This window comes from Malus domestica, chromosome 05 (assembly GCF_042453785.1).
Source record: "Malus domestica chromosome 05, GDT2T_hap1".
In the NCBI taxonomy this organism is placed as follows: domain Eukaryota; kingdom Viridiplantae; phylum Streptophyta; class Magnoliopsida; order Rosales; family Rosaceae; genus Malus; species Malus domestica.
Window position 1 is genome coordinate 4,059,010 of NC_091665.1, and position 25,245 is coordinate 4,084,254.

The 25,245-nt window shown below is 40.0% G+C and overlaps 3 protein-coding genes across 5 annotated transcripts; 2 read left to right on the plus strand and 1 right to left on the minus strand.

Moving 5' to 3' along the window:
- Positions 1–1,322: 1,322 nt before the first annotated feature.
- On the minus strand, positions 1,323–6,235 carry LOC103402159 (transcription factor VIP1-like). 3 transcript variants are annotated; one of them, XM_017323306.3, is made up of 5 exons: positions 5,383–6,226; positions 4,929–5,061; positions 2,693–2,777; positions 2,331–2,596; positions 1,323–1,859 (listed from the first exon to the last, which is right to left on the minus strand). In XM_017323306.3, exons 1-4 carry the CDS (start codon positions 6,195–6,197, stop codon positions 2,364–2,366), a joined length of 1,266 nt encoding a protein of 421 aa, XP_017178795.2. In that variant the 5' UTR covers positions 6,198–6,226; the 3' UTR covers positions 1,323–1,859; positions 2,331–2,363. The 3 variants fall into 3 exon arrangements, with proteins under 3 accessions (XP_017178795.2, XP_008339118.3, XP_008339117.3); XM_008340896.4 differs by lacking the exon at positions 1,323–1,859 and adding an exon at positions 1,960–2,225 and having other exon boundaries at positions 5,383–6,225; XM_008340895.4 differs by lacking the exon at positions 1,323–1,859 and having other exon boundaries at positions 1,960–2,596; positions 5,383–6,235.
- Positions 6,236–13,887: 7,652 nt separating this feature from the next.
- Positions 13,888–17,964, plus strand: HD8 (disease resistance protein RUN1). Its single transcript, XM_029101868.2, has 4 exons — positions 13,888–15,634; positions 15,744–16,019; positions 16,138–17,088; positions 17,172–17,964. Exons 1-4 carry the CDS (start codon positions 14,024–14,026, stop codon positions 17,715–17,717), a joined length of 3,384 nt encoding a protein of 1,127 aa, XP_028957701.1. The 5' UTR covers positions 13,888–14,023; the 3' UTR covers positions 17,718–17,964.
- Positions 17,965–18,213: 249 nt separating this feature from the next.
- On the plus strand, positions 18,214–19,343 carry LOC108169510 (toll/interleukin-1 receptor-like protein). The gene is made up of 2 exons (XM_017322965.3): positions 18,214–18,878; positions 18,975–19,343. The coding sequence occupies exons 1-2, from the start codon at positions 18,334–18,336 to the stop codon at positions 19,228–19,230; spliced, it is 801 nt and encodes a 266-aa protein (XP_017178454.1). The 5' UTR covers positions 18,214–18,333; the 3' UTR covers positions 19,231–19,343.
- The last annotated feature ends 5,902 nt before the right edge of the window (positions 19,344–25,245 follow it).

The following is a 25,245-nucleotide window of genomic DNA, read 5'->3' on the forward strand; positions in this document are numbered from 1 at the left end:
AACTTGGACATAATATTTCAAAATTGATATTTTCAATTCTTGATATGATAAATTTCCAGGAAATTTTTTTTGAATGTGATGTTATTGCAGGTATATTGAATTTCCCCCTTTTTCCAACACTAATTAGTATTTATTACATATCTTTTCTTTTACTTACTAAATACGAGAAAGAAATTGATTTCTCATTTTTAAGCTCATTTTTGCCCTGGTAATACGATTTTCAGTTCACCAAAAATAAATAAATAAAATAAATAAAACCAGCCCCGGTGTCTTTAAAATTTGAGGGATTAAATTGTTATTTTATGGGGCACTACTGTGAAAAATCCTTAATTGAACTCAACCCAAATCCAACTGGTAACAAACTGCATGGTTGGTTACCTAAACTGATGGAGCTAGGTTTAAATACTCTTAGCTCGCACCATGGCTTAAAAGGATTGAACTTGCAAAAATGTGCATGAGCATGATTATTTTTTGACACTGTGGTAAAATGTCACCAGATTTAAAGAATTAGTGCACCGTTCAAAATAACATAACAACATTCCTTTGGAAACAAAAATGAAGAATTTATTCGAAGGGGAAATGAGAGATATTTTGTTCCACCACAAAGAATTATTTTAATTTTGCATTTAAAAGAATTTGCATGATACATCAGTACAATCATTTTTAGGATTCCTAAGAGTGCATTTATCCTTTATGTATGAAAAATAAATAAATAAAAGAAAGTGCTAGAATCTACATCTACACATTGATTCTTTTTATTTTTCGTGATTTTTGTTGAACCGTATGCATCAAAAGGTGCATGTACGGTTTCTAAGGGATAAAACTTTATCTCAATCAACCGACTTTATCGAGAAAGATTACTTGAATCAACTTATGGTATATCTCATTATAGAGGATGAAATAAATAAAAAAAAATGAATTTTTGTTCAAGAAAGAAATCTTATTGGAACTGTCCATATCCAATTCATTCCTTCGGAACCATATCACATGCATATTACATATTATCTAGTCTCTATTTATTGTGCAAAATTTTTGTCAATATAAGCGGCATTTTAACCACTAGAGCAATTCACCACTTGCTTTTTATTTTAAGTTATGCAAAGGATAGTGTGTGGAAAGAAATCAAATCTAGAACCTCGGTTGAGAGGAACATAACTAGTACTATATTATATACGATAACATAATGAGTGACTAATCTACATATGATTTTTGTATATAATAATAGTAATAATTGTTTTCTTGTCTAGTAATTTGCGTACATTATACAATATACTAAGTTATATAATTGGAATTTTGTTAATGAAATATAGAAGAAGGTACCCTTACCTAACTTGCATGTGATATTTCTCCTTCTCCATCATTATTAATGGACTTAGTACATATGATAACGACACAAATCATTCCTTAGCCATCAACTAACACCAAATAATTTCTTTCTTTGACAAGAAGCACAATTATTGTTATCCTTTTATCACACAACAAATTGCCCTTATTTTCTACCCTCCACTCATACATGGAGAAATTCTCAGGTCCGACAGTCAAGACTCTGCCAGCAATACAACCAAACCCAAAACCCTCCATCGGCGTTTATGGCCCACCCGCCCCACCCTTCGATCCCACCGCCACTCTCGGAGGCAGTCCACCCGGGCGAAGAGAAGGATTGCTCCATAAATAAGGTGTTTTTGTTCCATCCCGACCCGGGATATGACAGTGGCGGTATCCAAACGAATTATACGTCATAATGTAGTAGGCTTGGATACGGCAACCGTGGCACCCCATGTACAAGAAATGTTTTCTAAAGAGGCGACGAAATGAGATAAGACTCGCCACTTGTAAGCATATCTTGCAGTGATGACAACCTTAAAAAGTGGAAATGTGAAAAACCACAAAAAAAGAGAAGAAAATAAAATCAATAAACAATTTCAGAATCAACCATAACAGACGGAAGACAGATTGGAATTGCTTAGCAAAGGGGACCAACACAACATTTGGTGTTATAAACTTATAAGCAATGCATAGCCAACCGTTTAAACCCTGGAGGTTGCTTGTTCGATAAGTACAACGACGGTAAAAAGGTGATCCGGTAAGTTTTGGACTCTAAGATGATATTCTAATCCGCTAGAAATAATAACATAAGAGTAGATCTGTAGTTTTTAATTAACTGATACAGGGTACTGTGGGGTTCTGTGTGTACTGGTGAGCAGCAATCTTCACAGCCTTCAGTCCTGTACCACATACATATACATTACCTGTATGTATGTAGTCTGTACAAGAAGCTATCTGATGAGATTTACTACCCTCTTCTAATTCAAAAAAACATTATGAAATACCTAAACTGTGGTTAATGACTTCTTCGAGAGTTTCTATGCCCTCCCGTTGAAGTCCATAAAGCTCGGGTGAGCCTGCCCATTGGTGACATTCTGGTTGTGATGCTGCTGGTGCTGGTTCTGCTGGTTGTGGTTCTGGTGGTGCTGGGTCTGACCATATTGAGGGGGAAGCCCTCGGTAGAAAGGGTTTCCATTCCCAGCCCCGGGTGGGATTTGGTTGGTTTCAATCTTAAGCCGCTGCACTTCCTCCTTAAGTTTCTCATTCAAAGCTGTAGGTGTAAAATAAAGCAAACGGAAACTATAACATAATTTTAAAAGAACTGATGGTTAAAATTTAGCACAATCTTATGAAATGAAATTTATACCATCTCTAAGCTGTGCTTGTTGCTCCAGAGCCTGTAGGCGAAGTTTGAGCTCCTTATTCTCAGCAGTTATGACAGTAGTGTCTCTCTGCACAATAGATAAGTTGTATAAGCACAACAAGAACGTTTTGTATTGTGATTGTAACCTTTGCTTTATTTACCTTTCTAGTTAATTTTTTGTGTCGACTCCAACATCCAACTAACATAATAATTTGGGAAGACACAACATGAAAAACTCTGGTTTTAAGGTTGTACAGGTAAACTACTAAAGCTCGTGAAGAAATCAAATCACTTATGACTATGACTATTTACAGAAACAAGAGCTGAAGTAGGAATACAATAAGAGGCTATTACCAGAAACATTGAACATCTAACATTAACAACCAACCAATTATTAAAGGGCAGAGACATGAAATATGCAGTCATGTGGCACGTCCAAAGTGTTTGCAAATCAAAGTAGATATGAATAGTTCCCGTAACCAAAGAATACAGCACATGTAAATACTAAATAATAGAGACGACGTAAAATGCAAGATTACCTACTTTTCTACACATGGAAAACTGAGCAATAACAGATACAAATTTCCATCATTTAGACAGCCGCACAAACACGCATATCATTTACTGCATCTTCAGGAACCATGGTGGCAATGGCTAATTTGTTGAAGAATACATAATTCAAGAAAATGTCAAATTTGACCATCTTGGTTAGTACCCTTTCTCCCTGCTAAATCGACCAATAAGGATGCCGAGATATTGTTAGGTGTTAAACTAAAAACATTCACCTGTATTTAGGGAAAAAGAAAAAAAAAATCACTTTGATATCGGATCTGACACTCCGACAAAAATCCTAAACTGAAGACATCTGAATTACCTGAACTATGTGCTATACAAACTTGCTGTGTGTTACAAGGTCACACAACAAAGTCCCTTTAAAAACTGCTTAGTTTTAAACTCTGCCATAAAGCAAGGGTCCAAAACCAGACAACGACCCTTAAAATGCTGTTGAACTGTGGCAAACTTGTTTGCTTTCTTCCCATTCAAACAAATTAAGAAAAACATCCCAAGACATCTACGAGGGCTCAAGTGTGATTGTAACTTATGACTTTTCAAGTCTCCTCGGCTAGTATGCATCTATTACTGCATTCATGGTTCAATACCATGCCATTGGTGACAAAGTTTCTTATGTTCCTGGAACCTACGTTCTAATATTAAGCTTTGAATCATTTAAGAAACCTACCAAGGAAGCCTGCATCATCTAATATAGAGGCCTGTTAGGTCTGGATATGAGTTGGATACAGCTCACTAGTTGAAAAGACTTGCAGAGAGAACAGGCCAATGCACTAACCTTATTCCCAACTTGACTAATGAACCACAAGAACTCAGGTTTCCGGTAACTAAAGATGTTTAACATCCTTCAACAGAAAAGTGAATCCTGGTTTAAACTTTAAAGTAAAGTACTTGTTGTAGGTTATAACACCGTTTTCCCTTAATAATGTCTCCCTATTTACATCCTTCTAAATATGTAGCCGGTTCCATTTTGGATACACCAAAATATAATGCAATCAGAAGCAGACACCCAAAAAGAGAGAAAACACAAAAAAATTAACAACCGCAGCAACGGCATACGCAAATAGTTAGCATGTAATGGTGGTTCTTGTAGGTGATTATTCGCACCATGAACACATGATTAAAAAATAAGTTTCTTTGCATGTTAGGATTAAGCATGTCAAGCTTAGGGTTTATTGGAAAGATAATTACATGGCAGCATGCAATGACGTAGATTTTAACATAAGCAACTTACCACCACTGAAACTCAATGATCACACATTATTAAAGTGCACAGTGTACCTTTCCTTCTTGGGTTGTCAATGTAAGTTCAAAATCATACCAAAATAAGGATTGATCAAAGTTAAACTATCACTTAAACAAATCACATTCTAAAAACAAGAACGGCACATTTTTGTATCCTGGATCATTCCAAAATCACACCAAAACATTATCAAATCAACCATGCACCCAAACCAAACCAGACACAAATAAACAATGAAAATAACTTCATGGCAAAAATAGCAAAGCAGAAAATACCATTTTTGCAACGACCATGCGTAAAATATCCGTTTCATAACAAGCCAAGCTGTGGGATCCATTGTTTTAGCATGTAGTACCGAAAAAGTCTTGCCCAAATGATACTTCTCATACTACAAAGCTACAAAAGTCAAGGTCTTAGGCATTATACCTGTAACAGAGTGACCTGTGCTGAGAGGGTGGTTGCTTCCGTCTGAAGCGTCTGCACCTTCCTCTCCAGCTCATTCGTATACCTCACCTTCCTCTCCTTTGACCTCGCAGCCGATTGCCTATTAGCTAATATCCTACAAAACCAAATAATTATAAAGCATCAATTTCTCATTTAATTAAATAATATCCACAAAAATAGCCCAAAAATTCTACAAACACACACAAATAAAAATAAAACTTGAAAAATCTTTCCTTTCCCAACACAAACTTCAACCACAAAATTTAAGCAAATGTAATTTCTAACAAAAAAATTTGGAGAATAGAAATACCAATTTATTTACGATAATTACAAAATAATTCAATTGCAAGCAATTTGATCGAAATTTGAAGAGTAAAAAACCCTAAAAAAAACAGCAGAAAGCAAAAACATGATCCAGTAGAGGAAAAGGGGCAACCTTTTGGCTCTCTTAGGGTCAATCAGAGAGAGCTCAGCAAGTCTCTCAGGAGCAACGGACTTCTTGAAGCCGTTCAGCGTCATCACCGACGAGTCCGCATCGAAAGACGAGCCGTCCATCGAGCTGCTGTGCCTGTGGTGGGACCCAGACCTCTGCCCCCCGCTCACTTCCCTGCCGGAATCCCCCAGGCCCAGGCCGTCGAAGAAGTCGGAATCGACGGAGAGGCTCCGGAGGTGGGCAGCGGTGGCCGTGGAGCCGGAGGAAGCGGCAGGCTTGGGGGTGGAGGAGAAGGGGTTGGGTGGTTGGCCCTCCGAGGAGTCGTCGGAGTCGAGGGACATGGGGATGTTGTTGTTGCTGCTGTTGCCGCCACGTGGCAGGAGGGTTGGGGAGGGGAGGCAGGAGAGGTCGAGGTCGGAAGGGTCGAAGAGGAGGAGGTCGTCGAAGTTGGGGATGCGGAAGGAGGTGTCGGAGTGGGCCCGGCGGTGGTGGGACCCGCGCTGAGGGGTCTCCGACATCTGCTCCATGTCAGTCGATGATGTCGGGGACGGTCTGGAAGCAGCGCCGAAGTTGTTGATGTTGTTGGAATCCATTTTTTTGTCTTTTGGTCCTTTTTTTCGGTTTGAGGTGGCGAGTGGTGGCGGAGGGCGGTGGCCGGAGTTAAGGTTGTTGAAAGCAAAGGAGGAGAAGGGAGAAGGTTGGTAAAAGTGAGAAAAGTGCTTTTGGTTTTGGTTTTGGTTTTGGGTGGTAGGGTGGACCTGGAGAAGCTGCAGCTGCTGAGTAGTGAGTGAGTAGCAAGTGGAGAGAAGGGGGGCCATTTTAGTTGTATTTATATCACAAACGCGATGCCTGTGGTGTAGGTTGAGAAAGAAGTTGAAGTTGTGTACTTGAACTGCAAATATTTGTAACTTTTTTTGTGTGATTTATTTTTATTTTTTTTTACCATTATTATTCTCATTAGGCAAAGGAGTGCTCTCTTGATAATAAATTAACTATATTCTACTTCAAACTAATTTAAATTTCATGAAAGAAGAATTTAGAGTCTTAGACGCAGAAAAACTACATCTGTTATAATAAATGTAACTACGTTTACGTGTGCAATATTTGTTGAGTTACATACTAACATTTGAATGCAACAAAAAACTACATTTTAAGATAAATGTGTTACATTCATCAAATTGATAAATAGAGACATCGTACAAGATACAAATAATTGAATGTAACCACGTGAAGTGAGCAATGCATAATCCTTTAATTAACACTATTTGTTGAGCGGTAAGTTAAACTCTATCCTTTTAAGAGAAATGTGTTATATTTATCAAATTGATAAAAAAAAAAAAAAAAAAAGACATCGTACAAGATACAAATAATGGGTTTGGGTATAAAAACTTGTCGGATCTTTCAACCCAATCTATAACAGAAGGAGAAAAAAAAAACATCATACACCAAAACTAAGCACGAGAGTTATCCTATAAAAGTAAATCCTCGATCAATTGGGTGGTTTTTCAAATCCATGTTAACGGCAAGGATCAATGCTGCAAGTTTTATTAACTTCAGGGATCTTGATTGACAAGCTTTTGATTGAGGAACCAATTCCAGGCTAGAGTAAAAATTGAGGGACTAAATCTAAATTTTTCTTCCATGAAATGAATGTTAGGTTAGAAGCATCCTAGTGTAGATATGCATTCCATAAAAAATCTCCCTTGAATAGCTTTCCACTCTTGCATAATTACTTTCTCAATAACTTCCAAACTCTTTTCCATTAGGGATTTGGGTTGAATAACTTTCCATTCTTTTAAAATTACTCTTAATAAATTCCAAACTCTTCCCATAAGGGATTTGTGTTGAATAGATTTCCCTTCTTGGAATAATCCTACTTGATTAGGTTATAATTGCTTATTGGGACTAACTTTCCATCCTTGAAGATAAATTAAGAACTTATATTACAAGCTACTTAAGAACATCATGGAAACAACAATCCTTACTTAAAATATCACAATTATTTAATTATTGGCCAAAGGGACACAAATCAATAAATGGACAATTTTAAGCCCAAATGCATAGAATCCAACCATTAAAATTTTCAGTCCATACGCTTACTCAACCCAAAAGACATGCAAAATAAATAAAAATGATTCTACTAAAATATCAGCCGAAACATCTAATCAGAAAACGAATAAATTGTTTACACAATAATTTATTTCATTTTGGATTGTAAGGCCTTTAACTAAATTATAATTTATTTGTTAGGTTTTGGTTGCATGCAATTTGAGTAGTTTGCTAGTATAGTAATTTGTTATCCTAAATTTCTACTGATAATGAACTCTAACTCGTGCCAATTTTAGGAAGCAAGGTGGTAAACACCTATCCGGATATCCAGGAGGATACCGAAAATTGAAGCGTGCTAACCGACGCCTGAAAATTAACGAAGCTATAAATGATAAATTATGTTTAAAAAGTATGAATAAATATTTAAAACCAAAGTTTAATACTAATTAAAACTAATAGTGAGAGTGCGCGCAGTGCGGATGAACCCGTATTATAGAGTATGTAATGTCAGAGCACAATGCAAGTGTAGTAAAAGTGAGTATTCACATCCTAGGTAAAATGGATAATGCTACAAACTATAGGAATAAGAATTCCTACATTGATTGGCTGGAGAACCCTCACTCGCCACATAAATCCAGCCATAGGGGCATAAAATAGAAAGTTGTGAGTGGGTAAAAAAAGGTTTAATAAAACTTTTGTCTTCCATAAAATACTAATCTCTTGATGTAAGGCCATCTCCAACCGATGGCTGGCTAGAGGGCTCGTTTTAGCCCTCTGGCCTTCCAAAATTCTCCAAGATATTAATATTTTAATGAACAGTACATGACCATATTTGCCTCCGTCTCCAATCGAGGGCCAAATGGCTCGTTTTAGCCCTTTCACAAAAAACCGTTTCCAACCGAGGGCCAAACATAATTTATTATTTATAAACTACAACTTAAATTCAAAGGAAATTATTGAAAAAATATTGAAGGAAATTATTGAAAAATTGAAACAAATATTATAGATGAAGGAAATATTGGAAAATATATTGAAGGAAATATTGAGAAATATATTGAAGGAAATATTGAAGAAGGAAATATTGCAAATGAAGTGAAGAATTGAAAGAACTTCACCATATTTATAGAAGAAAAGAAATGTTTAAATTAAAAAAAAAAAAAAAACCCAACGGCTAGCTGCAACAGCTAGCCGTTATATTTGTTTGTACCATACTTGACTAATCCCGAAACTACTGAGCACTGGTCAATGTTATACCGTCAAGGACCCAGAAGAGTTTCCTTCCAACCAGGAGGCCAATCACAACACGACACATGTCGACATCAGAAGCCAATCATAACACGACAAGTGATAACATCAGAAGCCAATCACAACACGACACGTGTCAATGTCAGAATGAAACTAGAAACTCTCTTCTATAAATAGAGATCATTCTCTCACAATATTTCCTAATGTCATTTGTACTAAATCATTCACTTGTACTCATTAAAGGAGAGCTTGAACCTATGTACTTGTGTAAACCCTTCACAATTAATGAGAACTCCTCTACTTCGTGGACGTAGCCAATATGGGTGAACCACGTACATCTTGTGTTTGTTTCCCTATCTCTATCCATTTACATACTTATCCATACTAGTGACTGGAGCAATCTAGCGAAGGTCACAAACTTAACACTTTCTATTATACCAAAGTCCCCTCCGATTTTATGCATCAACATTTGGCGCCGTATGTGGGAACAACACTTATTCTCAGTCTCTTCAGCTTTGCTAAGTTGGTTTCCACCATTCGTACACTCTCTTTTGACCAGGCATCCTTCTCCAACGATAGCATACTGAGATTCTTCGATTGCACTATGAAGCTCAGGAGAGATAAATGTAAATGTCCCTCTTTCAAGTCCTTGGTCGTCCTTGAAAGTTTTGATTGCACGCCACTGTAATTTATCATAGAGATGGTCTGTGAAACCCTTGCGGATGCCTTCACCCCTGAAACTCAGAAACACATCATATTTCCATTGACGAACTGAAGGAACATTTATCCTCCTTTGAAAAGGGAACCAATACCTCTCCTCCATCTTCTCCTCCCCCAAGAAGTTCATTAGGGTTTAGGGTTAAAACGTATCCGAAAGGTAGGATACTCATATCTCAACAGTAAGGTACGCGTATCCCATCAGTCAACAACGTGTCTGTTGACTCGGATACGTATCGATCGTGTATCCGCATGTATCACCCTGTGTATCCGTATCTCTGCGTGTCAGATACGGGATACGTTGGTCTTCTCCCGTGTACATGCATTGTAGTCTACAAGCAGTTTTCCACTTTCTTCCTTTTTTTTTTTTAATTTTTTTTAAGCGAAAAATCCAAACCAATCAACAAAAGAATAGAGATTAATGCAGGAGTTAATAGAACAAGGGAAATTCCATTTTGTCTTTGGTGTGTAAGGTGAAACTGAAATAGGAGAGAAGACTTTTGTCAGTCAGATTAAACAGATTCAACGCTGCACATGCAGCCAAAATTTTTATTTATTTTCTATTTTTTGGGGAAAGTTCACTTCTTTTAGTTGAACAGATTCATTGTTATCAATGAAAAATAAAAGAAGGCCACTGTCTCACACTACAGCAAACTAGTCAAACATTATTGACCGTACATAATATAAAACATGTTTGGGTTATAAATGAAAATAAAGCCTGCTATGGGCATTATTTATTTTTATTTACAGAAAAGTTACATAACTTCGGTCAGTGGCGAAGTTAGGAGTTGGCGAGGGAAGGGGTGGATTTAAAAGGGTACAAGGTTAAAAAATAATCGAGTACATACATGTGCTTTGGTCAATTATACATATGTAATGGGTGCATAGATAAGTCGAATATGTAAAAGTGTAACCATATTGATGATGTGCAATTGTTTAAAATTGAGACACATAATAGGTTGAGGAAAAAAAAAAGGAGGTAGATTCTCTACCCTCCCACTTCCCGTGCCCTCCTGTTTTGTGTGGTCACAGTTAAGCCACGTCAACATTTTATATTATTATTTTTATAGAGATAATAAAACAAAAATGAATAGTAATATAAAATGTTGATGTGGCTTAACCGTGACCACACAAATAGGAGGGCACAGGAAGTGAGAGGGCAGAGAATGTGCCTAAAAAAAAAAACACTATCTACCAAAGCCTATACTAATATTTAACTAGCTAGCATACATAAAGAAAAGAAGACTGCATGCACTAATTAATAATTAATTAACCTTTCTTATTATCTTTGTATGTCTCAGCTTCAACAGAGGAGGAGATGAGAACAACAGAGCCAAACATAAGCCCTTGAAAAATCAAAGCCTTGAAAGTTGAAACCTTTCATAATTCTCTACTCTTGGGTTAACTGTCAGTTTCGATTCTAAAATGCTAGCATGAGTTAGAGAATCATAAAAATAAAAAAAAAGTTTAGAATGAAATCAGTTACGACTCAAAAGAAAAATCAAAGCCTTGAAATCAGCTCCTATTCCATATCGAAATTATTAGGAAAATTCCAGCCTTGAAATCTTTAAAAAAATCCCACGAGAAAGAAGACTAGAAGGATGTGAATGATAAGATTTCGACAATCACGTGCTACTAAATGACAAACAAAGCATGATCTCTTGCTATCAGTTTCTACTTAAAACAATTCCTTTGTCTAAAACGACGTCGTTTGGCCTGGGTTTGAAAAATTGAAAACAGAAACATAGCAGCACTGGGCTCTGCTGCATAGCACTGAAAGGATGTGAATGATAAGACTTCGACAATCACGTGCTACTAAATGACAAACAAAGCATGGTCTCTTGCTATCAGTTTCTACTTAAAACAATTCCTTTGTCTAAAACGACGTCGTTTGGCCTGGGTTTGAAAAATTGAAAACAGAAACATAGCAGCACTGGGCTCTGCTGCATAGCACTAAAAACTAGAGAACTAGACGGGATTGCTCACTTTCGAGTTCCGACGGGACCAGAGGGGGTAACCACCGCTTCTGAGCTTGACTTTCGATGAGATGAGGGGCCGCCCCTCCTTGCCCCTCTGTAGTTTCGCCCTTGACTTCGGTCCACCAACTTCTAAATCAAAACTACGTTCAGACGACCATTTCATTTCGCTCCAACTTGTCTGAGGCATTGGACAGAAATCCCTCAGAAGCGTGTTTGTGAGGCAAACGACCAAAGACTGGAATATCTTGTCCACTTAAATGCATACGTACGCGTTATCTGACACGCTAAGGTCAATACCGCGATCGTCTAACTGCTTCAAGACATAGTTGAAGGCCACCTACCAGGAATTACAGTCATTGTTAGCACCACATGAACGATCTACCCATGTTTCAACTTAGCGATATGATCGAGGTTGCTCCTTCACCATTGCCTATAAATAGAACCAGGGACTTTCAAGTTGAGGACATTCGTCAAATTCAATCTCTACGATTACACAATACCTTGAATGATTCTTCAATCAACCAAATTTCTTTTTAGCACCCAATTGCTCTTTAGCAAAACTCTCGTAGCTCTTTAGCTACAACCTTAAAGCCTTCTTTTGAAGCAAACATTGCATACAATCCATGAGATCTTAAAATTTTACCGCTTTGCCACTTTGTGGTATAATTCGTTTGATGTGCAATTCCAACTACTCTGATTTCCTTGAGGTGTGTGTTGTGCACTAAGTCCAATCTAACACCAGTGGTCTCAATGGACTCTTCTACCATTATTTTTCCCTTCATGACTTGAATCTTGTTAGAGTTTTACTGATTTCTTTACATTTCCAATCACTTTACATTTCAAGTTATGTAGCTCAGCCCATCGGCCTAGATTTTACTTTTGTGAACATTTGTAACTTGACTCCTTCAAGAAATAATTACATTCTGTTTCTCGTTTAAATTTCTATTTCATTTTTATTTACTTTATAGGCAAACATACACTACATTGAATATTAAGTCATCGTTTGTTCGAGGCACAAAAAGAACTTAATAGAACCAGCGTCCCCCACTCAATGCACAATATTTTGGTTTAGAAGTCATATTAACATGCAGCCTTTGTACATATTCAAACACAAATACTGTTTGTTGGCAACCTCCAGCAGTGGCGTGCCTATTATCTCTTTCTCTCGAGCCATCTCGTGGCACTGAAACTAAAAACAAAACTCAAGGAATATGCATGTTGAACACTGTGCCTAAGCTCCGTTAGAGTTTTGGCACCAGCAATAGAATCCCATTATGTTGAAGTTGTAGGAGAAGGAAAAAAAAACAAACTCAAAACTAATGACGAATAAGTCTCACCTTGCAAAATCCAGAGTTAATGACATTATTAGTCAAACTTAAAACTGATCATGAATAAGTTGAATATCAGAGTGTGCGACGAACAAAACTACAAAATAATAAGAATATAATAAATAAACAAGATGCCGAGACAGCTACATAACCCAAAGAAACTACTCAAGACTAACTTATTCTTCTATAGAGTTACAAGGTGTCATATATATAGAAAATTGGCATAACCCTAATAGGCTCGGAAACAAAACTCTAATAGTAAAGGGTTAGGCCCAAAAGACCAAACATTAAAATAAACCTAAGACTAATATTTTCCAACACACCCACTCATGGCGGTACATGATATGAGTTTGCCACTAGATGTGGATGCAAGCTCCGTTATGCTAATTTCTATTGCCAACTCCAATACGAAATTCCATTGATGCAATGCAAGTGCAAGATGCTAGTGCCAATGCAAGATTCCAATATTAATACTAGTGTAAAATTCCAATGCTAGCCAATGCAAAATTCCAATACCAGTACCAATGCAAAATTTCAATTCGAATTGGTGGCAACTAAGGTTGTCAATGTCAGCTAAGGTTGTCAATGTCGAACTTTGTCTTAATTTATACCTCATTTCCTTGAACATGCACTTACAATATAGAAAGAAACAAATTGGTGGCAACTAGCAACTAGCAACTGCAACAGTACAAAACTGAATAGATAGGAAGATGTTAGTGTTAAAACGAATTTTAACCTTCCATGCGAGCTGTGACTCACAGGTACGTTCTGTATTATGGAATAAAAACTGTTTACACCAATGAAGAAGATGATGCAATGAGAGAAAGAGATGAAGAATGCAGAGAATATGACTCTGCAAATGATTTTACTATTTCATTCCACCGAGAGTGAGTGAGGAAAAAATCCCACTCCTCTTAATTGCAATTACAATTTAAACTTGGCAGTATTCAAATAACATCCAACCAATCCTAGCGATTCATCTTACATCCTATGAGATGAAGACACATATACACTCACTTGTTTAAGACCTATGACACTTAATACGAAAGCATACACACAATCTTAGCAATATGAGCTAGAAACCAACTGCCACATCAGATCACAATTTACACACTAACAGGAGGAGAGACAAAGTAATTCCCAGGTGGTAAGATAGTAGGAAATTCATTGAAAGAAACGCGTAAAAAACTGTAAGTTGTCAACTTGTCAGGATTATCAAGATTATCTCACTCTCACCTCCATTTATCTCGTCTTCTCTCATTTTTCTTTCTTGATTGGTTTAGAGATTGAGAAAAGAAAAAAGAAGTGAAAAACTGCTTGTCATTAATGACCTGCTTGGAGGAGTTGACCGTTGGAAGCGCCTCCGCATCTGCTCCGTCAGCTTGTCGATGGAAATACGATGTGTTTTTGAGTTTCAGGGGCGAAGATACCCGCAAGGGTTTCACAGACCATCTCTACGATAAATTGAAGTGGCGTGCAATCAAAACTTTCAGGGACGACCCAGAACTTCAAAGAGGAACTAGTATTCATCCTGAGCTTCTTATGGCAATTCAACAATCACGATTTGCAATTGTTGTTATTTCGCCAAACTATGCTGCTTCCACATGGTGCTTGGTTGAACTGACAAAGATTCTTCAGTCCATGGACGAGAGTGAGACCATCCTGCCAGTTTTTTACGATGTTGATCCCTCGGATGTCCGGCATCAAAAGGGGAGTTTCGCCGAGGCCTTCTTTAAACATGAGGAGAAGTTCAGGGAAGACATAGAGAAGGTGCAAGGTTGGAGAGATGCTTTAACAAAAGTGGCTAATCTTGCAGGGTGGACGTCAAAGGATTACAGGTACGAAACGGAACTTATCAAAGAAATTGTGGAAGTAGTGTGGAACAAAGTTCATCCTACATTGACGCTGATAGATTCTTCGGAGATGTTAGTCGGAATTGAATTTAGATTAAAGGAAATATGTTTCCTTTTGGATATAGCGGAAAATCATGTTTGCTTTATAGGGATATGGGGGATGGGAGGGATTGGTAAGACAACCCTTGCTAGACTTGTTTATGAAAAATTCTCTCATAACTTTGAAGTTAGCATCTTTCTTGCTAACGTCAGAGAAATTTATGCAAAACATGGTTTAGTACATCTACAAAAGCAACTGCTTTCACAAATCTTGAAAGAGAAGGACGTACAAGTTTGGGATGTTTATAGCGGGATTACAATGGCAAAGAGTTTTTTGTGTAACAAAAAAGCTCTTCTCATTCTTGATGATGTAGACCAATTAAACCAACTAGAAAAGTTGGTTGGAGAAAAATACTGGTTCGGTTTAGGGAGCAGAATCATCGTGACCACTAGAGATAGACATTTGCTGGTCGCACATGGCATAGAGAAACAATATGAAGTTGTAGAATTAGATGAGGATGAAGCTTATCAGCTCTTTAATTGGAAAGCATTCAAAGAAGATGAGCCTCAGGAAAAATATTTGGAGCTCTCTAAGCAGTTCGTTAAGTATGCTAGAGGTCTTCCATTAGCTCTTAGAACTTTGGGGTCTTTTTTGTATAAAAGAGATCCATATGCATGGAGTAGTGCATTGAACAAACTGAAGCAAACTCCTAATAGAACAGTTTTTGAAATGCTAAAAATAAGTTATGATGGACTAGATGAGATGGAGAAGAGAATTTTCCTTGATATTGCTTGTTTCCATAAGTGGTCTGACAAAGAGCGAGTAATTGAAGTACTAGACAGTTGTGGATTTTGCGCTCGTATTGTGATAGATGTTCTTGTTGAGAAGTCTCTCTTAACTATTTCTGGCAAGAGTGTCTGTATGCACGATTTGATACAAGAAATGGCATGGGAGATTGTTCGAGGTGAGTCTTTTGAAGAGCCCGGTGCGCGAAGTCGTTTGTGGCTTCGTGATGACATATTTCATGTGCTCACAAAGAATACGGTAAGAAATTATTCGTAAATATCAAGTTTGGATAGCAGTATAAAACCTTAATGTTACACAGTACTATGAGACTTGTGGAATTAACTTTTCCTTCATTCCTGTTTATTAGGGAAAAAAAGCAATTGAAGGCATTGTCTTACGCTTGCGTGAATTTGAAGAGGCACACTGGAATCCTGAAGCCTTCTCTAAGATGTGTAATTTAAAGTTGCTTGACATTGATAATTTGAGACTTTCTGTTGGCCCCAAATATCTTCCTAATGCCTTGAGATTTCTCAAATGGAGTTGGTATCCCTCCAAATTTCTGCCGCCAGGTTTTCAACCAAATGAACTGACTGAACTTAGTTTGCCCCATAGCAAAATTGATTACCTTTGGAATGGAATAAAGGTAAATATATGCATAGAATAGTATTCATTCAGCAATTTTTTCATCTTTTTGGTTAGAATACATTGCAAGGCTTTTTGGACGGTGATCTGATTTTCTAACTTTTTCATGTTTTGTGCAGTACTTCAGAAAGTTGAAATCTATCGATCTTAGCTACTCGCAGAACTTGACAAGGACTCCAGATTTCACAGGTCTTCAAAATCTTGAGAGGCTAGTTCTTGAAGGCTGCACAAATTTAGTTGAGATTCATCCATCCATTGCATCTCTCAAATGTCTCAGAATTTTGAATTTTAGAAACTGCAAAAGTATTAAGATTCTCCCAAATGAAGTAAAGATGGAAACTCTTGAAGTATTTGATCTTTCTGGCTGCTCAAAAGTTAAGAAGATTCCAGAATTCGGTGGACAGATGAAAAATGTATCAAAGCTTTATTTAGGTGGGACTGCTGTTGAGGAGCTGCCTTTATCATTTAAAGGTTTGATTGAGAGTTTAGAAGAACTTGATTTAACGGGAATTTCTATAAGAGAGCCACTTTCCTCGATCGGTCCTATGAAAAATCTCGACCTATCATCCTTTCATGGATGTAATGGTCCACCACCTCAGCCACGGTTCTCATTCCTCCCTTCTGGCTTATTCCCACGGAACAGTCTTAGCCCTGTGAATCTGGTGTTAGCTTCTTTAAAAGATTTCCGTTCTTTAAAGAAACTAGATCTAAGTGACTGCAACCTTTGTGACGGAGCCCTTCCCGAAGATATTGGCTGTTTGTCCTCTTTAAAAGAATTAAATCTTGGAGGAAACAATTTTGTTAGCCTTCCCACAAGCATTGGTTGTCTTTCTAAGCTTAGTTTTTTCAACTTGAACAACTGCAAAAGGCTTCAACAATTACCAGACCTTCCGTTAAACAACAGAATATATTTAAAAACGGACAATTGTACTTCCTTACAAATGTTGCCAGGTCCACCAGAGCTGTGCAGATTACGCCGGTTTGTCTTCTCTTCTGTCAATTGCTTGAGACTAGTTGGTTATCAAGGTTCGAACAATATTATATATTCAATGCTAAAGCGATTCCTACAGGTATTCTCTCTCTCTCTCTCTCTCTGCCTCTCTTTATCTTCCTCCATAGTTGTGTGATATAGTGGTTAATTTGAATCGTACAGGAAATCCCTCATTTTGTTGACCGGTTTAGTATTATAATTCCTGGAAGTGAAATCCCTGAGTGGTTCACTAATCAAAGTGTTGGACACTCACTAACTGAAAAGCTACCTTTGCATGCTGGAAATAGCGAGTGGATGGGGTTTGCTTTATGTGCTGTTTTTGTATCTCACGAGAATCCAGCTGTTGTTCGTGAAGTAGATTATTTGCAAACTTATGCAAATGAAATTTGTTGTCAATGGAAAATTCCTGGTTCTCAGTTTGAGGGTGTGTCTTTTTATAATCGTTTAGACCACGTTGTATCAGATCACCTTTTGTTAGTCCTTTTGTCTAGGCAGCACTATAATTTTTTGGAGGAGAAACACTCTCAGATTAAGTTTGGTTTCAAAACCAGACGTGCTGTTGGAAACAAGAAATGTTTGAAGGTGAAGAAATGTGGAGTCCGTTCAGTGTACGAGCAAGATGTGGAAGACCTCAACAGAACAATGAACCTGTCCAACAACAACAATTCTCTTCATGAGGCTGTGCACATTCCACATTGTGATTTTTGACGTATCAGCAAACATACAAACTGCCTCTGTTAAGTGAACATAAGAATCCAGGAACGAGGCAGGATCGAGCAGAAGTGGTAACTTCGACAAGGAAGGAAGCACTCCGGAAAAGATTAAAAGAAGGGACATGTCTCTGTATCCATTTGGAATCTTTTGTTCTTGTAACTTCGTATGTTATGATCCTATGGAGTGAATCATTCTTTCCCTGATGGCCATCTCGGAATCTCAGTGAACCTATTGCATTTTAGTTTTATCCTTGGATTGATGGTAAAAATGTTAGAATTTGTATTCAACAAATTAAGTGCTAAAGAGTACACAGATTTTATTCATTGATAACAATGAATCTGTTCAACCAAACGAAGTCAACTATCCAACAAAAATAAATAAATTAAAGAAGAAAAGATAATTGGCAGCATGTGATGTGCTTTGGAGCATTGAATCTGTCCAATCTGACTAAAAAAAGTCAAAAGAGCCTCTTTCTCTCCTAGACCAACTGGAAGTTCCCTTGTCTCTAACACGAAGCTAGCCTCTCTCCACCTTCCTGTTTTTTTTGTTGGTTGTTTTGGTGTTTCTTCGTTTAAAGAAAAACGAAAAAGAAGTTGTCAGTAACTCATCAATGAATTTCTTGGAGGAGGAAAGAATGGAGAGGTGGGACCGGTCCCGAAGGGAGCTGCTCGATGGAAGCGCCTCCGCATCTGCTCCTACAGCTCGCAGATGGAAATATGATGTGTTTTTAAGTTTCAGGGGTGAAGACACCCGAAAGGGTTTCACAGACCATCTCTATGATAAATTACAGTGGCGTGCAATCAAAACTTTCAAGGACGACCAAGGACTTGAAAGAGGGACATTTATCTCTCCTGAGCTTCATAGTGCAATCAGAGAATCTCAGTTTGCTATTGTTGTTCTTTCGCCAAACTATGCCTCTTCAACTTGGTGCTTAAGTGAACTCGCAATGATTTTCCAATGCATGACAAAGAGGGGGACAATTCTGCCAATCTTTTACAATGTTGATCCCTCTGACGTACGACATCAAAGGGGGACTTTTGCTGAAGCTTTCACAAAGCATGAAAAAGAGCATAAGGAAAACATGCGGCTGGTGGATCGGTGGAGAGCTTCTTTAACGAACGTGAGTAATCTCGCAGGGTGGACTTCAAACGATCGGTAAGCAAAGTTGACATAAACAATATATACTCGGATGTTGTGTTCCTTTTACCTTCTTTGGTGATTAGTTTATTTATTTACTTGAATTTCTTGTAGGTATGAAACAGAGCTTATTAAAGAGGTAGTCGAAGCCATATGGAAAAAGGTGCATCCTACATACACACTCTCAGGTTCAACAGAGAACTTAGTCGGAATTGATTTTAGATTGAAATATATAGATATGCTTTTATTTGTTCGTGCAAATGATGTTCGCTTTATAGGGATATGGGGGATGGGCGGGATGGGTAAGACAACCCTTGCTAGACTAGTTTATGAGAGAATTTCGCATGAGTTTTGTTTGTACCATACTTGACCAATCCCGAAACTACCGAGCACCGGCCAACGCTATACTGTCAAGGACCCAGAAGAGTTCCCCTCCGACCAGGAGGCCAATCACTACTCGACATGTGTCAAGATTAGAAGCCAATCAGAGCGCAGCACGTGTCGACATCAAGAACCAATCATAACATGACACATGTCAATGTGACAAAGCTACAAGTTTTTCTATAAATAGGGGTCATTCCCCCACAATATTGCCTAATGCCATTTGTGTTAAATCATTCACAAGAACTCACTAAATTGAGAGTTTGATCCTTTGTACTTGTGTAAGCCCTTCACTACTAATAAGAACTCCTCTACTCCGTGGACGTAGCCAATCTGGGTGAACCACGTACATCCTGTGTTTGCTTCTCTGTCTCTATTCATTTACGTACTTATCCTCACTAGTGACCGAAGCAACCAAGCGAAGGTCACAAAACCTGACACTTTCTGTTGTACCAAAGTCTTCGCTGATTTTGTGCATCAACATTTGGCGCCGTCTGTGGGAAACGACACTTATTCCTACTCTCTTCAGCTGTGTCAAGCTGGTTTCTATCATTCGTACACTTTCTTTTGATCAGGCATCCCTCTCCAGCATGGGAAGCGAAGGAAGCCACAGCACACAGAATGACACCCCCCTTGCACATAGTGCGAAACAACGAAAGAAGGAAGGAAAACGAGTTCTTCTTCAAGCTAAAGTCGATGAGTTGGAAGCTCAGAACAACAAGATAGCAATGAGGAATGAGGTCCTCCAGGAGCAATATGAGAAGCTCTTCGAGACACTTCACGAAGCTAGGCAAGCTCAGACACGCGAGCTTGTTGCCCCCGTGGAAGTCAACCATCAACTGGGTGCCCTCCAACATGGAGGGTCACATGCATTCGACATAGATATCCCTGATAGGGAACAAATTACCCCTCGATTTGATAATCAACATGAGGCTTCTCTTAACCCAGTTGCTTCGACCCGAACCATGAGAAGCGGAGGGAGACACCTCTTTGCTGAAGGGGCAGAAGGATCGAAAGCCGTCTTTCGCGATTGTCGGGATTTCCTGAAGCAACGTCGAGAGAATTCCATCCATATAAGCTCAAAGATCAATGACCCAAGGATTTCTGAGAGACTCGGTCCCCTGCCACGGCCCGAGCCGGCCACCAACTTGGGGAAGGTGCAACAAGTCCTAGAGAGACATGAGGGTACAGGGGACTCAGAGGTGTTCCGACAGACATACCCTGGAAGCCAGTACAGCGAGTCCAGGGAAAAATCACATGCCCTTGATCAAACCTTCCTAATTCCAAGAGGAGATGGAGATTTACGAAAGAAAGCTCCAGTGGCACATAACTCCGCTCAGGACCCCCTTGTCCTACAACTTCTTGAGGAAGTAAACAAGTTGAAGGTTGAACGTCAGGCTGAAATACCTGACTGGAACCAACCCAGGCCTGGCCCTCTTACAAGAAGGATCCTCAACACCCCCCTTCAAGCAAAGACAAAGCAGAAGCTTGGCTTGCAACTTTATACTGGAAAAGAGGACCCGATTGAGCACCTTAACCTCTTTGAGTCCACCATGGCATACCGGATGCACACCGACGAAGAGCGATGTCTTCTCTTCCCCTCCACCCTCTCTGGCGGAGCTCTAAATTGGTATTGTCGTCTTACACCTGAGACGGTAGACTCATTTGAGGAATTGAGGAAACTATTTGTTTCCCAACACATTTTCCAAACCGATCGCTTGCACTCTGCAGATGACCTGTACACTATCCGCCAGAAGCCAGACGAGTCATTACGTATGTATGCTGGCCGCTTCAGCCATGAATACTCCCGGTGTGCCGAGGCAGACGACAAGACTGCCCTCAAAGCCTTCACGGCAGGCCTACGTGATTGTTTCTTTAAATACATGATCAATGCCAATACTTGGAAGACTTACTCTGAGGTGATGGCGCAGGCTTATAACCATGCCTCCGCCGAGGCAAAGACATATCAGGAGAAACCCCCTACAACCATCCTTTATCAACAAGTGGGAGGTGAAAGCCAGACTCACCTAAATGAGAAGACCTCGACTTTCCAAACAGCAGTGGCACCTTCCCATGCCTTGCATAATGCTTCGCCGAATCAACAGACATATCAATTTCAAGGCAAGAGGAAGGATTTCCATCCTCACCACTCTCCTTTCAGTAAAAAGAGTAAGGGACACTATCCCGATAACCAAGGGTATCGCCACAATAACGCTCGCCCCCAGGCAGTCAATGCAGTGGGTCAAACCCGCGTCAAGACACCCCCTACCCCAAGGTATGAGACATACATGCCCTTGAATGCCACATGCGCGGCCATTTACCCCAGCATAGCACACATGATACCAAAGCCAAAGCCGAGGCACCCAGATTACACGCCCCCGAATAACGCGGGCATGTTTTGTTGCTACCATGAGCATAACGACCACGATAGCGAGAAATGTATCATCCTCCGTGATCGTATTGAAGCTTTGGCACGAGAAGGAAAAATTAATCAATTCCTCCTTCACCCTCAAAGGGATAACCGTAACCAACGCCAGGTGAATGTCATATATTCCATAAGCGGCGGCACACCCATATCTGAATCTTCCAATAGGGCCATGAAAAACAGTGAACGAATTCTGAGGCCTGGTCACCAAGTGTTTCACGTGGAAGACATCAGGGGAGGGAAGTATCAAAAGCCTAACTGGGATCCGATATGTTTCTACCCTGAGGAAGAAAGAGGCATCATCTACCCTCATAACGACCCATTGATCGTGGAGGCTCACATAGCCAACTTTGATGTTCGACGAATCCTCGTAGACACAGGGGCTTCGGTCAATATCATGTTTGCCGAAGCTTTCAGGGCACTCAGTGTAGCTGAACACTTGCTCGATCGCTCGATTTCTCCTCTGATAAGCTTCTCCGGTGATATCGTGCAACCCTTAGGGAGCATACATTTACCCTTTACTATTGGTACAGGCCCTTACACGGCTACCATTACCACTAACTTCCTAGTGGTTGACTGCCCAACGGCATACAATGTCATCTTTGGGCGCACAGGCATCAATGATCTCAAGGCTATGGTATCCACGCATATGCTGTTGATGAAATTTCCAACCCCCCATGGCAACGGCTACATCAGAGGAGATCAGCTTACTGCACGATCATGTTACAACACTTCAGTTAAGCAACAACACTTGCCCGGACCCAAGGAAACCCTGTCTGTACATGACCAAGTCACAAAGACCAGCCTAGATGCAGCGAACTTGGATCTTCCTGATAGCAACAATCAACCCGATGATCCTCGAGATGACTCTTTCACCCAGCAAGCCCAACCTGCTGAAGAGTTGGAGAAGGTACCTATCTCAAGAGATTATCCAGATCGCATGGTGAAGATTGGCACCACATTGTCACCACCCTTTCGGTTAGCATTGATATCTTTTTTGAAAGAGAACACTGAAGTCTTCGCCTGGTCATACGAGGACATGCCAGGCATCTCTCCCGATGTCATCTGTCATCGTTTGAGTATTGACCCCAAGATCAAGCCGGTGAGACAGAAGCGAAGATCTTATGACGCTGAACGATACGAGGCAATGAAAGCAGAAGTTGAAAAACTCAAAGGCATAGGCTTTGTCCGCGAAGTCAATTACCCGACATGGGTAGCAAATGTGGTCCTTGTTAGGAAAAATCCGACCAAAGAAAGTCTTTCGCTTCAAAATGTCTTGTGGAGGATGTGTGTTGACTACACCGACCTAAACAAAGGGTGTCCGAAAGATAGTTTCCCTCTTCCTCTTATTGACAGGCTTATAGACTCTACGGCAGGGTGTGAGCTCTTGAGCTTTATGGACGCTTATTCAGGATACAACCAAATCCTCATGAACCCCTCAGACCAAGAACACACGGCCTTCACTACTGACAGGGGACTATATTGCTATAAAGTCATGCCTTTCGGCCTAAAGAATGCAGGAGCAACTTATCAGAGACTGGTCAATTCAATGTTCGCCGAACAAATTGGGAAGAACATGGAAGTTTACGTTGATGATATGCTAGTCAAAAGCAAACATGCTGACCAACACATCACCAACCTATCTGAAACTTTCACCATTCTAAAGAGGTATCGAATGAGGTTGAACCCCAACAAATGTGCCTTCGGCGTGGGCTCTGGCAAATTCTTAGGCTTCATGATTAGCCAACGAGGCATTGAAGCTAACCCTGAAAAGATCAAAGCAATCCTCGACATGAAAGAGCCAATAACTTCAAAAGACATCCAAAGCCTTACTGGCAAGGTGGCAGCCTTAACCAGATTCATCTCTAAGGCCACAGACAGATGTGCTCCTTTCTTCAAAGCACTCAAGGGAAATAAGAAGTACATTACATGGACGGAGGAATGTGCCAAGGCATTCAGGAACCTCAAAGAGTACATGAGTAAAGCCCCTCTGCTCTCCAAACCAGAAGTTGGTGACACTCTCATCATCTATCTATCGGTTTCGGTTTCAGCAGTCAGTTCTGTTCTTATTCGAATGGACAGTGGTGTCGAACGGCCCGTCTACTACGCTAGCAAGGCCCTACAAGATGCGGAGACACGATACTCCAACATTGAGAAATTAGCTCTAGCATTGGTCATGTCTGCTCGGAAACTTCGCCCTTATTTCCAAGCACACGCCATCATCGTGCTTACCAATCACCCTCTTTGACAGATACTCCAGAGTCCTGACACGTCTGGACGAATGATCAAATGGGCGATAGCATTGGGTGAGTTTGACATCTCCTACCAACCAAAACCAGCCGAAAAAGGTCAAGCAGTAGCAGATTTCATCGCCGACTTCACATATCCTGTTGACATTGCTTCTACACCTGAAGCAGTAGCTTCATTACCATCAGAAGCTCAGAAGATAGAACCAACAACCCCAGCATGGAGTCTGTATGTTGATGGCTCATCCAACCAACAGGGCTGTGGAGCGGGACTAGTCTTGACTACGCCCGACAAAGTAGCAATGGAGTATGCTCTTCGTTTCAAATTCAAGGCATCAAACAATGAGGCCGAGTATGAAGCCCTTCTAGCAGGATTACGTTTGGCCAAACACCTCGGGGTTAAACAAATTGATATTTTCAGTGACTCCCAATTAGTGGTCAACCAGGTTACCAACAACTTTGATGCTAAGGACAGCTCCATGGCAGCATATCTTGCGCAAACACAACTTTTGCTCAAACACTTCCACTACCAGATCACCCAAGTTCCTCGAGCGGCAAACAGTCATGCAGACGCCCTGGCTCGCCTCGCCTCAGCTGTGGAAGACAAGATTGGAAGAAAAATTCATGTCGAACTGTTGGCAACACCAAGCACCATGGCCGCAGAAGTATGCAACGTACAACAGGGGGATAGTTGGATCACCCCGATCTATAATTTCCTTGCTCATGGCACCCTCCCAAATGATAAAGTCCAGGCTAAGCAAATTCGATACAAGTCTACCCGCTACCTGATCATCAATGATCAACTCTATAAGCGAGGTTTTAGCCTGCCATACTTAAGGTGTCTTACGCCTGCCGAGGTGGAAATCGTCCTTCGGGAAATACATGAGGGAGTCTGTGGAGATCATGCTGGATCTCGGTCCCTAGCACACAAGACTTTTCGCCAAGGATATTACTGGCCAACACTCCACCAGGATGCCATCAAAGTATCCCGCTCATGTGACAAATGTCAACGATATGCGACTATTCCTCATTCCCCTCCAGAGCCTCTTACTCCTATGATCAGCCCTTGGCCCTTCGCCCAGTGGGGACTTGATTTGATCGGCCCAATGCCGGCAGGGAAGGGCAAAGTCTGTTACGCAGTCGTTGCAGTGGACTACTTCACAAAGTGGGCCGAAGTAGAACCCTTGGCAACCATTACTGAGGCAAAGATAGAAGACTTCGTGTGGAAGAACATCCTTTGTAGATTCGGCATTCCCAATGCGATAGTCACTGACAATGGGCGACAGTTTGACAACAAGAAGTTCAGGTTGTTCTGCTCTAAGTTCAACATCAA

Bases quoted from the DNA above. Each gene is read 5' to 3' on its own strand.
- LOC103402159 (XM_017323306.3), bottom strand. From the start codon at position 6,197: ATGGCCCCCCTTCTCTCCACTTGCTACTCACTCACTACTCAGCAGCTG. The intron at 5,062-5,382 runs GTTGCCCCTTTT...TTGGTTTTGTAG, and splicing joins GACCCTAAGAGAGCCAAAAG to GATATTAGCTAATAGGCAAT. The intron at 2,778-4,928 runs GTATAATGCCTA...TCTATTGTGCAG, and splicing joins CACAGGTCACTCTGTTACAG to AGAGACACTACTGTCATAAC.
- HD8 (XM_029101868.2), top strand. From the start codon at position 14,024: ATGACCTGCTTGGAGGAGTTGACCGTTGGAAGCGCCTCCGCATCTGCT. The intron at 16,020-16,137 runs GTAAATATATGC...TGTTTTGTGCAG, and splicing joins ACCTTTGGAATGGAATAAAG to TACTTCAGAAAGTTGAAATC. The intron at 17,089-17,171 runs GTATTCTCTCTC...TGAATCGTACAG, and splicing joins TGCTAAAGCGATTCCTACAG to GAAATCCCTCATTTTGTTGA.
- LOC108169510 (XM_017322965.3), top strand. From the start codon at position 18,334: ATGAATTTCTTGGAGGAGGAAAGAATGGAGAGGTGGGACCGGTCCCGA. The intron at 18,879-18,974 runs GTAAGCAAAGTT...AATTTCTTGTAG, and splicing joins GGGTGGACTTCAAACGATCG to GTATGAAACAGAGCTTATTA.